The 18,649-nt window shown below is 36.1% G+C and overlaps 1 protein-coding gene across 9 annotated transcripts in view; it reads right to left on the bottom strand.

Annotated features, from left to right (window-relative positions):
* The window catches only part of ZEB2 (zinc finger E-box binding homeobox 2), a 129,695-nt gene that overhangs the window by 21,618 nt on the left and 89,428 nt on the right, over positions 1 to 18,649 (bottom strand). For all 9 annotated transcript variants that reach the window (XM_071216461.1, XM_004480422.5, XM_071216460.1 and 6 more), the window contains exons 3-4: positions 18,566 to 18,649; positions 13,497 to 13,568 (exon numbers count right to left, since the gene is read on the bottom strand). The exon at positions 18,566 to 18,649 is cut by the window's right edge and continues 174 nt beyond it. In XM_071216461.1, coding sequence (XP_071072562.1) covers positions 13,497 to 13,568; positions 18,566 to 18,649 — 156 coding nt within the window. The remainder of the gene's footprint in view (positions 1 to 13,496; positions 13,569 to 18,565) is intronic.

Here is an 18,649-nt window from a genome sequence, read left to right as displayed (position 1 = left end):
ACTTATGTAATCTAAATATCTTTTTAAATAAAAATTTTTAAAAAACTGTTTATCGAGTACTCTCTAGTGACAGTGTGTTTGGGGATAGGGATGCTGATAGATTACTTTTCCTACTTTTGTGATTCCATGTTTAGTGCCATATACATAAAACTGTTTGTGATTCTGTGATATACAGACATAGAAATTCGTATATGTATAAGAAATAATTAAACATATATGTGTACTTCCTCAGTATAATGTGGAAATGATTAATGGTATAATCTGGCTTTTAGTCACTTCACTAAGTCAAGGAAAAGGAGCGTAAAGAACAAAGTACAAGTCTAGGTATCTGTATTTGTCATCTTTTCCAAAAAATAGTCTCTTTATGAACAACATCTTAGATAATAAGAAAACATAGAAAATTATTTTTAATATAGCAATCGGTATTGAATTTTTTCAGTTTATTGAAATATGTCCTTAGTGGATGTTGAAGTATATAAGTTCTCATGGCTACTTCATTTAAAGCTGCCTTATTAATGGACTATAAGTGTTTCATCATTAAAAACACATGTATGCATTTTTGCAGAAGTTCTCCAAAATACATATTGGCACTAGAGCTCTAGAAACAACCGTGGAGGAAAGCGGATGATCTTTTTCTCATTACACAGCTACCCGGGCAGCCTAGCAGAGCCTCCGACTGGTACAGAGGCATGTATGAGGGCAGGGAAGGGTCATCAGGAGCAACAGAGCTTTCCTCTCTTCCTGGGAATTTGTACAGACGCTTGGCCAGGGTCTCTACCCCTGCTCTGACATGGCTTTCTCTGGGGAGCACATGTTCAGATGCCAATGACAGTCCCCGATGTGTGAGAGCTTTAGGAAAGAGAGAGTTGAAGAGTAAACAGGGGGTGGTGGTGATGGGAATTCGTAGTATTCTGTAGGATCAAATACATCCCTAAACAGCAGGAAGCAGCCCAGTCAGGGACAGAGTCTAATTTTAAAGCTGTATTTTATATTCGGGATTGTGAAGGTCAAGATTTAGAGAGTAACCCTTGGACTCTTTTGATTGCTATTTATTGGTACAGAACAGTACAGAATCAATGACCTTTTTAAAAATGAGTGTTCCCAAGTTAGATAACATATATTGATCTTTTATGTTATTTTTTAATCTGAAAATTTTGGTATTGCTATATTATCAAAAAGACTCGAAATATTTTATTGTATTTTAGAGAATTTATGAAGACAGGAGTTTTTGCCTAGCAATCCAGTACTCTTTTCAAATACCTCCTGCAGAGACTCTTCACACCTGAGGATTCTCTAGCACAGAGGTTTTTCAAAATGTGGTCCTGGGACCAGCAGAAGCAATATTGCCTAGGAACTTGTTTGAAATACAAATTCTTGGGCCCTACTCCAGACCTACCGCATCAGCCTCCTGGGGTTGGGATTGCAATCTGTGTTTTAACAAGTCCTTTAGGTGAGTCTGATGCATGCCCAGTTTGAGAACCACTACCCTAGGAATTCAGTCCTCTACCTCACATGGCTAAATCTGACATGCGGTAATGAGGTGTTAGGAAGTGGCACAGAATTACTCCCATGTTGGGTAACCTTCCTGACTGGAGTTCATATACTTCATGTGCATTTTCCAAATATTGTCTGCATATCTCAACCTTTGAAACTACCACGTCACACTGTAATGCCTGATTTACATATCTGTGATCTACTGGAGGCATGGACTATGTCTTATTCTGCTTTGTGTCGCCAGTGCCTAATACCGTCCCTGGCACATGGCTGGTATTCAATAAGTGATTAGACCAGGTTCAGGAAGCTTGACTCCTCATTTGCCAAAGCTGTGTAGTTTATGCTTCTGAATCTCTCTTTCCTCTGCTTTAAAATGCTTTCTGGGGTACCCTCGAAGTGCAGACTTCTACCACTTAAATCGATTAATTGCCTCCTCAATTGGTTTTTATTCAGTGGCTAGGCCTAGAGAGTTTTCTCTGTATTCTTTTCAATTAAAAATACAAAGCAGCTCCGCTTTCTGATGGGGGAATTGCATACCCCGCTTAAGAAAAAGTGTTTTGGCAGTGACTTGGAGCCACAGGCGACATCACAAGGAAAACAGTGCTTAATAAATATTTGCTGAACGAATGAAGGAGATATTCAAGAAGCTTGGGATCTGAGTTATTTCTTGTGGGAACTCTTGCTGTGATGTAGAGCTATCTGCTCCTAATCGCAAACAAAGCTAATAAAACCACAATATTCATTAGCCGGGAAGCAACAGGCTCTTCTTGGTGGGCCTGAAAATGACCCTTTCTCTAACCTGCCATGTGGTACTCCTGTTGGTTTTTTCACTCAGAACCTATCTCCTCAACTTTATTTTAAAATCCTCATTGTATAGAATTAATTTTAAAAAATAAAAAATGATGATGTGCATGATGAATATCTGACTGGATCACCCAACTTTTCCAATATATAAAAATGTCACAGGTAAGATAAACAGGAACAGGACATGGTTTATAATAGCTTGTCTCCCTTCTTGCTAAGTATTAGGCACTAATTGAATTATCTGGTAAACTGCTCTTGTACAATTGATTAACACTACACATCCAGTCAACTCTTGCTGAGAAATGTCTCATGATCAAACATGTGTGGCTTCTGTTACTCAGATAAGAAAGTTAACTAATTTAAGTTTTAATTTAAACTCCACATAAGAGTAATAAGAGGAATTGGAAGTTAATAAACTAGAAGGGTAATAAGAGCACAAAAAAATATCTTACTCTTTCTTCTACACTAATGATATAATGCACAGAATTTATGATTAAAGAGGCCTAATTGCTTGCTAGCCTGCTAACCCTGTCCTCAGTATTAGCAAATTAGGAGAGTTACACCTTGAACTGCGGTGTTTCTTGCTCAAGCAAGAGTTTTTATCTGGGTCTAGAGCTTTACTTGATACTCAGCTGCTCTTCAGGCACCCGGGGCCGGACCTGAACAGAACTGGCATTTCTACTTAGTGCTTCAGGCAGGGCATCCCTGATTTCACCTCTCCCATTCCTGGTTTACACTCTGCTACTATCTTGCTGCAGGTTACAAAGTATAATCAGGCCTGGCTATATAACTTGTGGGGCCTAGGACAAAATGAAAATGTGGGCCCTGTTGTTCAAAAATTGTTAAGCATTTCAAGATGGCAATGGCAGAGCTTAACCCAAGCGCTAGGCCCTTCTGAGCCGGGGGCCCGGGCCGCTCACGGCTCACGTGCCCAGGAATGCAGCTCTGGATAGAACATCATGAGTCAGGGCCCCAGAACTTCCCACCCTCAGGCAAATCGAGCAGCCCACCTTTTTATTTTCTTTGTCCATGACTCTCAGTAAAATTTCATTAGAAGAAAGGAGAGGGTAGGGTAGAATCTGAAAACTACTTTTTTCATCTAATTTCCTCTCTTAACAGGTATAGCAAGGTGAATGACTCATAAAAAGTTACACAACTAGCATAAGCAATTTCTGGAAGACCTGAATGTAGAACTCTTGTATCCTGACTCTTAAGCCACTGCTCCTTTCAAAACAGCATAATGACTCAATGAGAAAGAAGAATATATTATAATATTATATGATTATAATTCATATTATATATGAATATTAAAAATTTTCATCATACCTAACTGATCTGATTTCAGTGTGTTGAACTATCATTATGACACCATAAATAATTTTAAACAATCCATATTAGCATACCACAATTAGTATGGGAAAAAAACAAAATATATAAAATACAATTTTAAAATATTAAATTCTTAACTTTTTTCTTACTTGTTTTTCTTCTGACTCCTATACATTAAAAAAAATTGTTTATGTGATGATCCAGAACTAGATCTGGAGAAATTTTTTTTTTCAATTCTCAGCCCAAGATGCTTATTTAAAATTTCCATTTAGTATTAATATTTAAAGATGGTATTTTCCTAATTTGGATTTTTCTACTTTTTCATCAATTTTCTAAAGCTACTCAATACAGAATAACTTTCTGAAGCACCTTGCAAAAGTAAATTTTTAAAACTATTTTAAGTTATTTATTATTATTATCAACATTATTTCATTTGATGATTATAATATATTAAAAATGTCTTAAGCTTAATTTAGGACTAGAGACCAAAAAAGGAATTTATTCATGGTTCATTTTGCCTTCCCATTTCACATTTTACTTGTTTATCCCCCCACATGCTTAATGATATCCTCCTACATGCGTTCCACTCCTTTGGATTAAATGAAACTGTGTCATCCCTTAGTAATATCCCATCCTTTATAGATCTTTCCAGCAGAGGCTCTTCCTGCTTTCATCTGTCTTGACACACAGAGCAAGGAGGAGAGGCCAGCACGCTCCTTAATTCACACTACTATTTTCAAACCAGTGTTCCTGTTTTATTAATTCACTCAGCATATATTTGTCTATTCATTTATTCCCTAATTCTACAACTTGTTTACCCACCGTCAATGCTCTATAAACCTCTGCACCTACTGGGAGGGAATATAGAGAAGAGAAAATTTAGCTTCTACCCTCAAAGAGCCTCCAATCTGTGACTGTAAGTTTTTGAAGTTCAAGTCTTCCATTTTCACCATCATGTCTCAGGACACTTCTATAAAGCTCAAGTACAATGAATTTTGTCCCATCATTATATCTCCCACAGGCTGCCATTACTATCACTCTAGGAAAATCTACTATTCACAGAATAGTCCATGCAGAATATTGGCTTTGCAGTGTGTTGATGTTCTCTTGTCCAACAGCATGGATGGCCATATCTTGGGACGGGGCTAAACCCAGGACAATTCTATTTCTAAATGCCATTTGTTCCTCATCGCCCTGAAACAGATACTTCATTGTGTTAATCAGGCCCTGACAAGTTCACCAGTCAATTTCAACTGTTCTGACTTTAGTTGTCTCTTAGTTCAGCTTGGAGCTTGCAATCACATCCATCTTTGAGCCTTTTTCCTGCATCATTCTTTCTTTGCCAAAATAAAATCCAGTCCAATGTCTCTCTTCCTAGGGTACCAAATTTTCTGCAGAAACTGCTGTAATTACATAGATTTGTTTCAGACTGTTATCAGAATAGGATATTCTTTTATGATTATAAGTTGAACTTTCACACATTGTCCACAGCAATTACTCTAATTCTCCACTCTTCCGGATTCCAACCCTACTCTCATTCCCATACTGTCAACTGATCTTCTCTTTTCCTAATTACTTCAGAGAGTGCAACACGTATGAGATTAACTCCCAGAGCTACGTTTCATTCAACCCAAATCTCCCTTCTTCTTTTACTCTTACTTCTAAAAAAGACGGGTCTCCACCCACTGTCGAGCTACCATCTTAAGCTCTTCCCTCAAATCTCTTGGTTGTACCTGCTGCATCTTTCACCATTCACCTTTTGCTTTACTAATCTTTATCTTTTTCTCTCCTTTACATATAGGCATGTACAGCAGGACTTTGTCATGGAGAAAACCTTCCCTGGAGTTTGCAGTCTCCTAAACCTACCTCCCATCTTTGACCCTACACTCTGTCAGAAATTCTCTGTAATATTGGACACTTTGCATCTGAACCTACAAAGCATGTTATATTTCAAATAAATCAGCTTAATTCATATATTATTATAGTTATCAATAATAACAATGATAATAATGGCTAGGAACAATTGAGTGTTTATTACATCGTAACACTGTGCTAAACATTTTTTTAAAATTTAGTTTAATTTTATTTTTTTAATATTTATTTATTTTTTCCCATATACCCCACTCCCCACCACCCACCACATCATTTTTGTAAATTGTATTTTTTTGATGATATATACAGCACATAAAAAATGTTACATTAAAAAATATAAGAGGTTCCCATATACTCCCCCACCCCCCAGCCCACTCCTCCCACACCAACAACCTCCCCGTCATCGTGGCATACTCGTCACACTCAGTGGACACATTTTGCGGTTGTGCTAAACATTTTAACCCATTTCTTACTCATCTACCATTTTTTTATTCACTCATTTGAAATTAAGTCCTTAATGACAGGGACTAGTCTTTGCTTATGACCATTTCATGATGCCTAACAAAATGCCTTGCACTTAGTAGGGTCTCAATAAATGATCATTGATTTGAGTAGCTAATGAGGCTATAATTATTTTTTTGTAAATTTTGTCTTCCTGCCATTAGGATTTGGTATTTCATTGACATCATAAGATTTTAAGTTCCTTGAGGACAGAAACTGTATCTTCTACTCCATTTAAGTCCCTTTCTCAAGACTTAGTTCAAACTCTGCACACAGCAAATACTCTCACTAAAAGAATGATTGCAGAGTGGTTATTAACATGGCAAATATTTTATTTGCTTATTTGATTGTTTTTCAGGGCAGAAAGGAAAAAAAAAGAATCTGATTCTTGATGCTAGTCAGTGATCAAATAAAGGAAAATTCCATTTTCATCATTATACACTATACATTATATAAAATACTACTCTTATACAGTTAAAAAGTATACTAAATAAAGATGCGATGAAATAGAAAACTAAGTTACTCCTTCTAAACCTTCATATTTTAACCTCAAATTTATTGCCAGAGCAGTGAGAGGAGATATGTGTCCTACAACTTGTCAGTTTAGTTTTCCAGGATGTCCAGGGAAGCTTATTGGCAAAGACTCTCAAAATGGAAGGTTAGATCTTCCACTACAAATTTATTAAATGTATTTTTGTTTTCTAGGGAAGAAGTTAATAAGGAACCAGTGTGAAAGGGAGAAGGGAGGAAACAGTTCAGAGGGGGTTTATTTTTTTAATGAATGAAAAAAAGTTAAGGCTAACTTACTGGTAGATGTAAAAACAACAGAACCCAAATTAACAACCACCACCAAAAAATGGTGAACACTTGGTGAATGTTAGCCATTGTAATAGGTGCATTACAATAAAATGTCATTTAATCCCTACAGTAAGACCTTGTGTACAGGGAAGCAATGTTTCCACTTTACAGATGTAGAGATAAAGGCTTATCAGTTACATACACAAGTCCAGGTACCTAGTAATTGGTAGAGACAAAATTCAAATGCATGTTTATTTGACTCCAGAATCCAGAGCACTCCAAGACACTCTTTGCCTCTCATATGTAAATGTATTTATATATTATTCTTAAAATATTGGACACATGTTTAATTTCTACAGTTGGAGTGTATATAGTTAATCCTCAGACCATAATTTTCTTGCTTTTTGTGAGATTAAATACTGAGCTGTAAATCAGCCTTCCCAGTTTCTAGATGCAAGTTACTTTCACCCCCCATCCCCAACCCCACCCCCAGGAAAGGAAGCTAAGATTCAGGTGGCCCTTTATAACTAAGTACTAGATTGTCTGCGTAAATATAACTTTCACACATTCAGGGGAAAACATCAGGGGCCTATTTGGGTCTTGATATGCACGTGGAACTGCATTGATGCCAATGATCACCATGCACCCAAGGTAGATCCTTGTTACTTCCAGTGTGTAGGCAAACTCCGATTTGTAATGCTCCTCCGTTTTCCCATCTCGCTAATCTTCCTAGAAAATAAATTTTGCACACGCTCTTAAAAATTCTACATGAAACTTCATTCTGAATTTGAATCCTAGTAATATCTGGAAGATGTGGGATTTTTTGTAAAAGGGTGTTCATCTTATGAGCTAAAGCGTACAATTTCCTTTCTTTTTTTAAACATTAAAACCAGTGAAATTACGCAATGTAGAAAGTTATTAATATAAATCAGGGTTTACAATGCTTTATGTTGTTATAAACCCATTTTTCTGTGCTGTTGATCTAACTTTGTTATAAAAAGTAACCTCAATACTGTTGTTCTTTGACTTTAACAAGTTGAAAACAATCTTGTTCAACTGTTGTTCTTTGACTTTAACAAGTTGAAAAAAATCTTGTTTTTTGTTTCTGTACAATCTCTTTTCTAGGGAGTGTTTTCCCCTATTGTGGTTTCATTCCTTGGAGTCTGTTTTTCTCCACTAAGCAAGTCAGATGGGCACTTTGAGGCAAACAGAGAACGGGCCTTTTCTTAAAGCAAACATTTTGGGGACATTCACTAAGGTCAAGGTATATGTTATTGTATTACCTCAATCATCCCATGAAGTGGACACTGTGATCATCTACCCCCATTTTCCAGCTAAAGAAGTCTCTTGTCCCCATGAAATTAACTAGGTAAAACAGGGGCATAAAAATGTAAAGAGGAACACTATCAACAAGCTAAAATTAGTGGTGTCTACCTTACTGCTGTGGGATTTCAGAGAAGGAAGAGATCGATGTGGGTGAGGGTGGTCAATGATGACCACAGTAAGGAAATGGGAGGTGAGCTGGCTGTGAGGAACAGAGGATGGGCAGAGTTTGGATGGCTAGAATAGAACATGTGAGAGATTAGGGCCCACGGAATAACATGGGAAGAGATTCAGAGGCTGGAAAAAATGTGATTATTATTTGGTATCACCAAGGGACTTGGTGTTCCAGGAATAGAGTACTGTCAATACAAAATGGATGGCATTGAATTCCAGACTGAGGAATGTGGGTTTTGTCCTCTAAGTGTTAATGGGGCAAATACGAATTCTAAGGAGGAAATTAGGACAATGAGGGAAAGGGGTATAGGAAGAATGTGGACTGACTAAAAGTGGGACAGGAAGGCTAGAAAACAGTCAAATGTAACTGGAGCTTTCTAGTGGGGGAGACTGGAATAATGTGAGAGGAAAATGTATAGTTGGTTATTTCAGGTCAGGTGTCAAAACTGTGTCAACCTGACAATATGAAATGGAAGGCCAAGTGTTTATCTCTTGTTCACTTCCTTGTTTATTCAAAAACACTTATTGATCTAGCCCATTCAGGATATGTGGTGATAAAGTAACCCAAATCCCACACATCACCTGCCCTCAAATAGCTTATAATCTAGCAGGGCAAAAGGCAAATAACTAAGTATTATATGAAAATGATGCAGAATAAAATAGATTCTTCAAGACATTCTCAGAGGAAGGATTGGTTAGTTTTATCTGGGAGACTCTGAGATGGTTTGCTCTTGAAAACAGCCTGTGAGCTGAGCCCTTAAGAATGTGTATGATGCTATCAGGTTCAGAATGAATGAGGGGTTTTCTTATGAGTTAGAGGAGTAGAAATGGTTGCTAGCCCTTCAGAGCTGACGGTCAAATTTGGAAAATGGTATTAAAGGCAAGTAGGGGTTAGGTTAGATCATGGAGGGAGCAATTGCAAGTGCTGAGTCATTCTGACAACAATGGAGAACAATTCAGGTGCTTATGAAGTAGGGTAACAAGTTACACTCATCTATCTGCCTCAAGTGTTCAGAAAACAAGTTTGATGTTAATGTGAAGAATGATTGAAGAAATAAAACATTGAAAACAGGGACCCTCATTAATAAGCTATCAAATAGCTCAAATGAAAGATAAGGATTTAAATTAGAATAGTGAAAAAATGGTGGGGATAAATGCAAGTGATATCAATATTTATGATAGTAGAATTGATAGCACTTGATGACAATTTTGATAAAGAACATAAAAATGAAATTTGACACTAGTGGTTTCTAGCAGGATCAGCTCCTGTGTGGTGAAAAACTTGAGGTTATGTCAGGTGATTTTATTCCCAAATTGTAGTATTTTCTTTTTTTTTTTTACCACCGTTTCTTCAACTGTCAAATTATAGTTAAAGAATTGTTCTGTACTACAACTTTCTATTTTAGAATTCCATGATGCAATTCATCTAAGTCCTTCCCACCATGTCTTACATCTTTGAACTCAGAAGAATATTCTATGAAGCAAAAGTTTTTAAGTTCTAAAAGACTAGTTTATCCATTTATATTATATATTATATAGCTAAATATATATATTTTACATATACTCTGTAGCTAAATGTTATTACTTAATAGATTTGTGGAATTGAACAGGAACTACAGAGGCCTTTTCTCTACTTTTAGTTAGGAATGAAATTTATGTATACAGAGTATACAGAGAGAAATATTAGGGACATTTTCTATGGCTTCTGCTGAAACTTACTTGAATGAATAGCAACTCTTTGTATCAGAAAATTGCTTAACTGGTTTAAAATATATCAATCCCAATGTCTATTGATCTGCTTAATTAGAAAAAGAAAATGGTATCAGATATTAAGGAATTCTACCTCCATTCATCAAAAAACATATTTATTGAAAGTTCTACTATGTTTAAGCCACCTTTATAGACAATGTGGGAGCTTGAGAAACATTACATCATCTCAGAGTTTGCAATCAAATTTGAAAAAGACAAAACATAATTAATAATACACTACAGAATCTATGGTAGGGTTAGCTGAGTTATACTCTTGGAGTTCACTGGAGGAAGATATTACTGCTGCTTGAGAGAGAGCAAGGGAAGAAAGTAAGCCAATAGCTGGATCTTTTGATCAGTAGAACATGGATGGAGTGAAAGAGATGGTCCATTAAGAAACAAGCTCAACCAGAAAAGAGGTATTATTTCCACATGCAGTTAGCATCTAAAGAGAGAAATCTAGGAATAAGAGGCAGTAATCATATGGTTGGGAAGAATAATGCATTTATTCTTTAAAAGAACAGACTTGTAAACTGAGGGTCACCAGTAAATGCCTATTTACTAAATCCAGCGGGTTTACTCAGCAATTTTCCAGTTGTAGTTATCGGAAGCCTTTGATTGAGTTGACTACCCTGTGTTTTGAACATCTCTCTCCTTTTTTTTTCTTCTGGATGTTCATATTTTTTCCCTCTCTTTTCAATCTTTTTTCCTTCAGTGAATTTTATTTTTCTCTCTACCTACCAGGATCTCTGGCCTTGGCCTTCTACCTGTTGCAGTAATTCCAATAATTGATAATCAATTGTAAATCTCATAGCCCCAAGATGTTAAATACCAACTGTATACGTTTGCATGTCCCTCAAATCGTTACCTCTGACTGCATGGATCTAATTCCTCATTTCCAGTGGATTTCCCATATACAGCCCTAAATTTATATGAAAATACTTATGTCAAAGATCAGTTTAATGTGTTCTCTTCAAAACTGGATCCTTCTTCTGTATATTTAGAAATAGTGAGCATCACCATATTCTAGACACCCAGATGTGTAATCTTGAAGCCACTTTGACTCCAACACCCAGAGAATCAATTGACTATTAAGATGTTATGTTGCTAATTTCACCACTGTCACCACCCTAGGCCAGGGTTTTTATCACTCGACACCTGGCAAACTATAATGACTTCCAGTTGGGCTCTCAGAGTCTGGTTTTTCCCCCATAGAAATCATGGTAGTATAACATGACCTGAACTCCTGTCTGATGCTTTATATTCCCCACCAGCTGGCTTCAACTTAAATGTCCAACTGTATTTGCCATCAGTAGCCTTCTAGGACCCTCTGCTTCAGCCAAATCCTTTCATTCACTATCCACTGAACAGATATCCAGCCTTGGCTCAAACACTCCTCTTCTACCAGAAAGCCTCCCTCACTCCTCTCTGACTATTGAATATCGATTCAGTTAAAATCCCACCTCCTTCAGAACAGCTTCTCTGAATACCTACCCCATAGATTCTCTCCCACTCCTCAAATTACAAATGGTTCCTACCATTTGAGGTATATTTGCCAAACTATCAGTTATTGTCATTACTGTTTAAGTGTATTAGGCTCTCTTCCAATTAAATAGTAACCATGCCTTAGTCCTCCTGGTCTATCTCATACCACACATGTGCATGCAGTGAATATATAGAAGACACTCGGTCATACTTATTGATTTATTGGTATACTGAATACACCTGGACTCTAAGGAATAGTAAGTATTATGAGAAAGGAGTATCTTAGAGCCTGGTGAAAGAACACTCAAGTTTGATTTTTAAATCTTCTGAATAGGAACAATTTTTTACTTCACTTTAGATCTCTGGTATATACAACTGCTAGTAAATTGTCACTTTCTGGAGTGAATTTACTTTTGTGACACTTTAAATGTTTATAAAGGTAATAAAAATCATCAACTTTTATTTCTATCTGAAGTTGAAGCTTAACATTTATTTTTAAAAGGCACATAAAGCCATTTTTGGCCCCATGAAATAGGACATTAGAAGTATCTAATTCATGGTATCTCTATTATTATGTCTTTATATGGAATTAATTTGTTTTATTTCTATTTTCACCTGGCCATAAATCTCAGCAAAAAAGAGTATTAAAACTAGAAATATTCTCAGCAAGCAATCAATTCAATCTCTTCATTTTATAGTTATGGAAACTGAGTTCCAAAAAGAATTGACTTGTCCAAAGTCACAATCTAATCATTGTCAGGCCCATGTCTATATATTAGGATTCTTGATTCCTAATTCTGTAACTTTTCCATAATCCCCCATTGTATAGTCTCATTTTTGCAACTTAAATTCAGTGACATTATTCAAATGAAAGAAAACGACAATAATTTTTTACGATTTCTCTTCTTTTGCACCCAAGAAAATGAATTAGAGCCTCTTAAGTTATTTATTAGAGCATTCTAAATAGAAGCACAGCACGAGCAGTTTATGATGATGTGCATCAACATAAAGGAGATATATCATCTTAATTATTTACATTTCTAAAGTTTCATAAAGCTGTAACTTTTTCCGTTGCCAAGTTGAGTGGAAATTGTCATGTGATTTGGGGGGGTTTGTTTTAGAAGATTATTTTATACTGTTCATTAGTAAAATATTTGTAATGGTTGTGTAGAGGATTGTTTGAAGCACCAGGAATAATTAGACTTATATAGGAAAAGAGAGAGAAACCCTGTGAGTCAGTGTAAGTTTGCACAGTTGATGTGACAATGCGTCAGAAGATACTGTTCAATTTTGGGGAAAGAACATGGAATATCACGACTCTCCCATACTAGAGCAGAAACAGAGTAAAACAGAACACTGACTACCTTCCCACGGTAATTTTCCAGCTTCACTAAAAAGAACTGGAATTGTCTATTGCTTTTCATAAAACTTGTGCCTGGAAAACACTGCCTAGTAAAGCTAAAAGATGCAAAGGATTAAAGGTGAAGAAAGAATAAAAAGGAACTCATGATTAATTTTTTGTGAGGAATGCTTATGGGTTTGTCTTTCTGAAAACATTTTCCAATATAAATTACACCATATAATTAGAATTCTCAATAACTGATCTCAAGTAGTGGCTGAAAGAGGCATATCATATTCTAATTAAAAAAATACTTTATGCACTCTTTTAAAATAAAAATTACAACTAGAAGTTTGCCCAACTCATACTCCGAAAGAATCCTTTTCTACAATTCAGTATTCTTGACCTTCAGAAGTATAAATTAGGGCTATAGGAATGAAAGATATATTCACTGAATAAAATACCAAATGTAGAGAGGTGTGATCTGAAACAAAGCAAGAGCCGCATGAAGCCTGACTTAATTGTTAAGTCCTGGAGACACAAACGCATGGGCAGGGTTTCTTTCCCTGACTCACTAACTCCACATGAGATGGGGAAATAGGATCTTGGGGCCACAAACATAACTTACCTGTACCATTGTTAACTGTGGTCTGGATCGTGGCTTCGGGCCCCATAGTGTCATAGTCTTCCTTCATTTCTTCTGTGGGGGAAAATTATCTTTAGCATTTGAAAATTGTAGAAAGGCTTACTATACTAAGCATGCCAACCACAGGAACAAGGAAGATTCTTTTAAAGGAAACAGAGAAAAGGCTTGTTGTAAACCTCTAAACAATAGCTTTGTTCAGGCAATTGAATGAATCCAATAGTGCTAGCTGCACAAGAACTTATTTACTTTAAGCATTACTGCAAGCTGTGAAAAACAGTGGTGCTTATTTGGGGCAAACGAAGGGCTTTTCTTCTGGTGGCAGTTCTAGTGACAAACAGGGGGAAGGATATTATTTTTTCAGTAAGAGTCAAAAGCAACTAAGTATTTGTCCTTATGAAGAGGCATGCTAGCTGCTACGTCCCTGGTAACTCTGGATGTTTAGTGGCAAGTCAGAATTTCATATTTATGTTGATGATTTTTCCCCTTTGGGGAAAAAAACCCATCCTATAGTGGTTCTAATCTATTTTAAGCCAAATTTAAATATTAAAACTTGAAATGCCCCATTTATAGAACCAACTTCCCAGAGGTATTGAAAATGAATGTTCTCTGTTTCAAATAAATTTCCAAAACATACCTTCTATATTCCTTTCCCTACTACTCCATAAATAACTTTTTCTCCTTATCCTTTGCCTCAGTAGATCATCATAGTCATTTCCTAAGGAAAACTATATAGATATAACAGTGGCACAATGTTCTGTGGAAGATGAAAACATGTAACATTCGAAGTAGAAGATTCACAAAATACAGAAGGTTCAAAAAATGCAATGTTTTAAAATAAAGGGAAGTTTGAAAAATGAGGGAATCCTGGAGTTTTCTGCCTACTAAATTGTAGAGTGAGAGGGCAGAGCAAGACAGCTGGCAGTTAAAATTCTTCCAATTAAATACATTAAACATGGATTTTTAAAAATTGTGCTTTGATAACAATTTTAATGAGAACCAAGCATGATTCTGGATGACTCTCACTTTCTTTCCATCGCTCTCCCTCTCCCTCTCTTTCTCTCTCTCTCACACTCTCTCTCTCATAATCATTTTACTTAAAACAAGAGAAACTTTATATATAGGACTCTAAATTTCCAAATTTTTCATGACCATTCTTTGCTCATCATGTTCTAGTTATAATTATTTGATAGAAGAACAGTTTCCAGCAATTTTCACTGTAAAGTCAAAATATATTTTTTAATTGGGGGTTTTACATGCACTATCCTACAGCATACCTATTTATGGCATCAGACCTGAAAAAGCATGGGCACTCTTAAGTACACAGGTGTAAATAGATGCTAATTTAATGCTACTGCTCACAACAGCTGGATCATTAGAATGATATTTGTTTTTAACTATACAGCTACTTTGAATTCATTCCTGGTTTTGGACTTCTGCCTTGTTTAAGGAGTATTTTCATAGGAACATTCTGTATAAAACATTTAGAAATTCAATATATAGTAATACAATATCGTCAATTGTAATAATTGATCGGTTGAAAGGGTCCCTCCTCTGATATTTTTATCAGCCATTGCAAGGAATTAAATTAAGGTATTTCTGAGAAGTTCAGTCCTAGGTATAAATATAGCCTTTGTGTCTTTCTTCCTCGCTCATCTCATGTGACTTCTGGTGGCCAAGAGTCACAAGCATCATAAGTTTTCCATCTGAGAGCACATCAAGTCACTGAGGGGAAAACAGTTAACAGCATTTTTTTTTTTTTGCATAATAGTGGTAATGTTCAGGATTTCTGCTGCACTTCCTTCCTCATTGTCATTTTCTTATGAAAAAGTAAAGGGAAGTTACAGTAGGTAGTTACGTCCCAAATTAATAAGTGCTGGGCATACAAATATGTAACTGGCACTTTGTGGACATTGCATTCTACAGTATTACTTTAGTTCTCACCCTTTTTAACCAAAGATTGCACAATTGAGATCTTTGAGAGACATCAGAGGAGATGGTGTATCACTTTTACCTAGCACGCAATTTGCTCCAATTTACTTAGCATCAACCTTTTTATCTTTCTAGTATCCAGCTCAATTTATTAAAATGAAACACTAAACTTTCCAGGTGTATATTTGAAATGCTATGTTTATGCATATTAAAGTTTCAAGTGAACCCATATTCAGAAGGATGTAAAAGTACATAGTTTAGGGCTATCTCCTCTGATTTAATGGCAATGCTGGCTGTCCTTCTGCCTCACATTTAACCTTAAACATTGTCCAAGACACCTCTGACTCAGCATACTGCATCTAAAACCACATAGTATATTTATTTTTAAAACACTTGTAAAAGTTTGTGTTTTCCAACCACCCTTGGGATGAAGGTTTGTAAAAATAAAGAGCACTTTCTTCCTTAAGATGAAGAATCCTTGAATAAGCAGAAAGAGGCCAAGATGCAGGTGATTTATTTAAGTCTGAGTCAATGATAATGATGTCATGGTTTCCAGCACACTTTGTCCACCCCATTGTGGGACGAAAGAATGTCAAGGACAATTCCAAACACAAAACTTTGATTGTGCTGGAACCGGAAAGGCACAGTTAGAACTCCACTGCGCTCTTCAGTTCAAAACCTGCATCCTGCAGACAAACTACAGAAAGCATGGGAGAGAGAGCAAAGGAGAGGGGCCTTATCTCAGGGTAAAGCTATGTGCTGAGGTACGACGGTAGACAGCCAGGCACCAGGGATAAAACACTACTAAATAAAACTGCACCAGAATTAGAATTATTGTCTATATTGTGTGTTTTGAACAATAAATAAGAAACATATTTTATCAGAAGAAAAATGTGTTATCTAAGAGTCAGGATAAACAATGAGTAGCTTTTTAAGACCAATTTCTTTTCATTAGACATCAAGGCACCACATCAGAGTGCTTTTAGAACAATAAAAAAAAAGAACAATAAATCATTACTAATCATTAGAACTAGACAGGTAATAGCCGGGTAACTTTCTTGGTCCAAATAGCCAAATGAGATTAGGGATTTACATTTTATTTAATTATTGTGATTCCAGAATGCCAGTTTATTTACCATAAAGGTAAGAGCAAAGAACAGCCTGCTCATCTGTATCACGGGCTCCATTAACCACAGGTGATAACAGGGTCTGCAACGCATTCCTATGGATTACTGTATATTAAAACACTTAGAATTATGATCCATGACCAACCTAGAAAGCTGCCAGGATCCCATACTACTACAGCTTGACATTGCCGTTTTGGCTGTTTTTCAAATCTTTATCTTAATTTTTTAAAATTAAACTTTTTCTTTTTTGGAAGTTTGGAGCTGTACATTTGTTATATCATTATTAATTATTCCTTTAAGAGTGGAAATTCTAGTAATTGGTCCTTACCCTTGATTTCTAGATATTAAAATTTAAAGCATCAGAACATTCATTCTTATAGCCCTGCATATCTAGTTCATTAACAAATATGAATAGCTAACACCAGCTCATTTAAATAGTATGTCTTACATGAGTTCTCGCCACACTCTGTTTCTGTCACACTGCTCCCAAGAATCATTGGTTCTTATTATACATGTAAATGGCTATCATAAAAATAAAAATTTCATTTAAGATTGTTAATGACTTCTGCAGCAGTCAGACTTCCTTTAATGATCATCCTCTGCCCCTAATTAAACGTATTTATCTTTCAAGCATCTTTGGCTGAGTTCTCCCTCATAGTTGAAAATCTAAAACCTTAAGTCTTAATGGATATAACGATAAATGTTTATGTGTGGGATTGCTGAGATTCGAGAAACCTTCACCGAAAGCAAAATTGGAAACAGAAAGAGTATAAAACTTGGCACAGTGTGTTAGGAAAACAAAAAACAAATACTCTACATTCAAACTGCCATCGGTCTTTTCTTTTCTTTCTTTTTTTTTTTTCCCACATTTAATTTTCTTTAGTGGCGAAAGTGCTTTTATTATCCTCCTTCCAGTATACCAAGCAATTACTCTGCCTAAGTTCAATTTTTTATAGTCTGCGGTATCACAATAGTATATAGGTAGACTCTCTAGCTTACTTCGTCCCCTTGCCACCCACTTCAACTGTTTAGAAAAATGCTATTGTTATTTATATTGTAAGAGAAAAAACAAGGTGGGGTAAATAGTGATAGCTGTCAGCAGCCTCAGGAATAGAGGGGAAGTAGGCACTAATTAAGGAAAGGCCTGAATTAGAGAGGATTCTGTGGGTTTTTTGTTTTGTTTTAATTTTACAGGCCACCTTACCAGGTAAAGATGGGTAAAGGGAGATTATTGGAATAAGGCTAATTCTCTTTTATTTTGTTAATCATTTAATACTTTAGTGACTTTCCATCATAAGTGAATTTTAGACCAAGGCATTTTTAATGTTGCCGTGGCATCTGAAGTTTTAATTTGAACATAATTTACCTTATTTTTTTATAGTTGGCCTACAACCATTTTTACTTCCCTTGAGAGTCCCACCAAACAGCAGGAATCATTATCAAGTACTTAGCTGTTAAATAATAAGAAAGCTACCTGACCAGGTAAAAGTGTGAAATCACATTCACACTTAACAAAAGGGAATGATTAGATGGTTGAATTACAAGAGGAGGTGTCAGACAGACACTGAACCTACATTAAGCTGACGGTTATTTGGTTTGAGATGCTACATAATTTCCACACAAAACTTTAAAATACATATTCGCTGTGAGTTTGTATGTTTGCTTCCATTTTCTATAATGAAAGTACAGTCTTGATCATGCTATACAATTTGCACACTGTAAATGTGGTGCAAATGCTTCATGTCACATGTTTAAAACGTGGTTCATATTCAACTTGTATCAAAACCAATATATAATCCCTTCCTCAGATGTAAGTACTGTAACGTGATAACGTTATGAACTGTCACTTCATAATCTGTCACCAGCCTTGGTATCTCTATTCTGAAAGGGCAATCGGAAGAAATATTTTAATTATTTGGTTGCAGACGCTCCATGCGGTCGTAAAGATTAGCTTAAGATGGCACAGGAGGGGGCTAAGTGGCTTCGGACACTTACCTGGACCATCTACCGAGGCTGGTAGAATCTCACTGCTGTGCCAGGCATGTTCCACTCCACCCTCCCTTAGCTCATCTTCCTCTT

This window comes from Dasypus novemcinctus, chromosome 7 (assembly GCF_030445035.2).
Source record: "Dasypus novemcinctus isolate mDasNov1 chromosome 7, mDasNov1.1.hap2, whole genome shotgun sequence".
Lineage (NCBI taxonomy): Eukaryota > Metazoa > Chordata > Mammalia > Cingulata > Dasypodidae > Dasypus > Dasypus novemcinctus.
The sequence above is the reverse complement of the archived record's forward strand: the minus strand, read 5'-3'. Positions and strand labels throughout refer to the sequence as shown.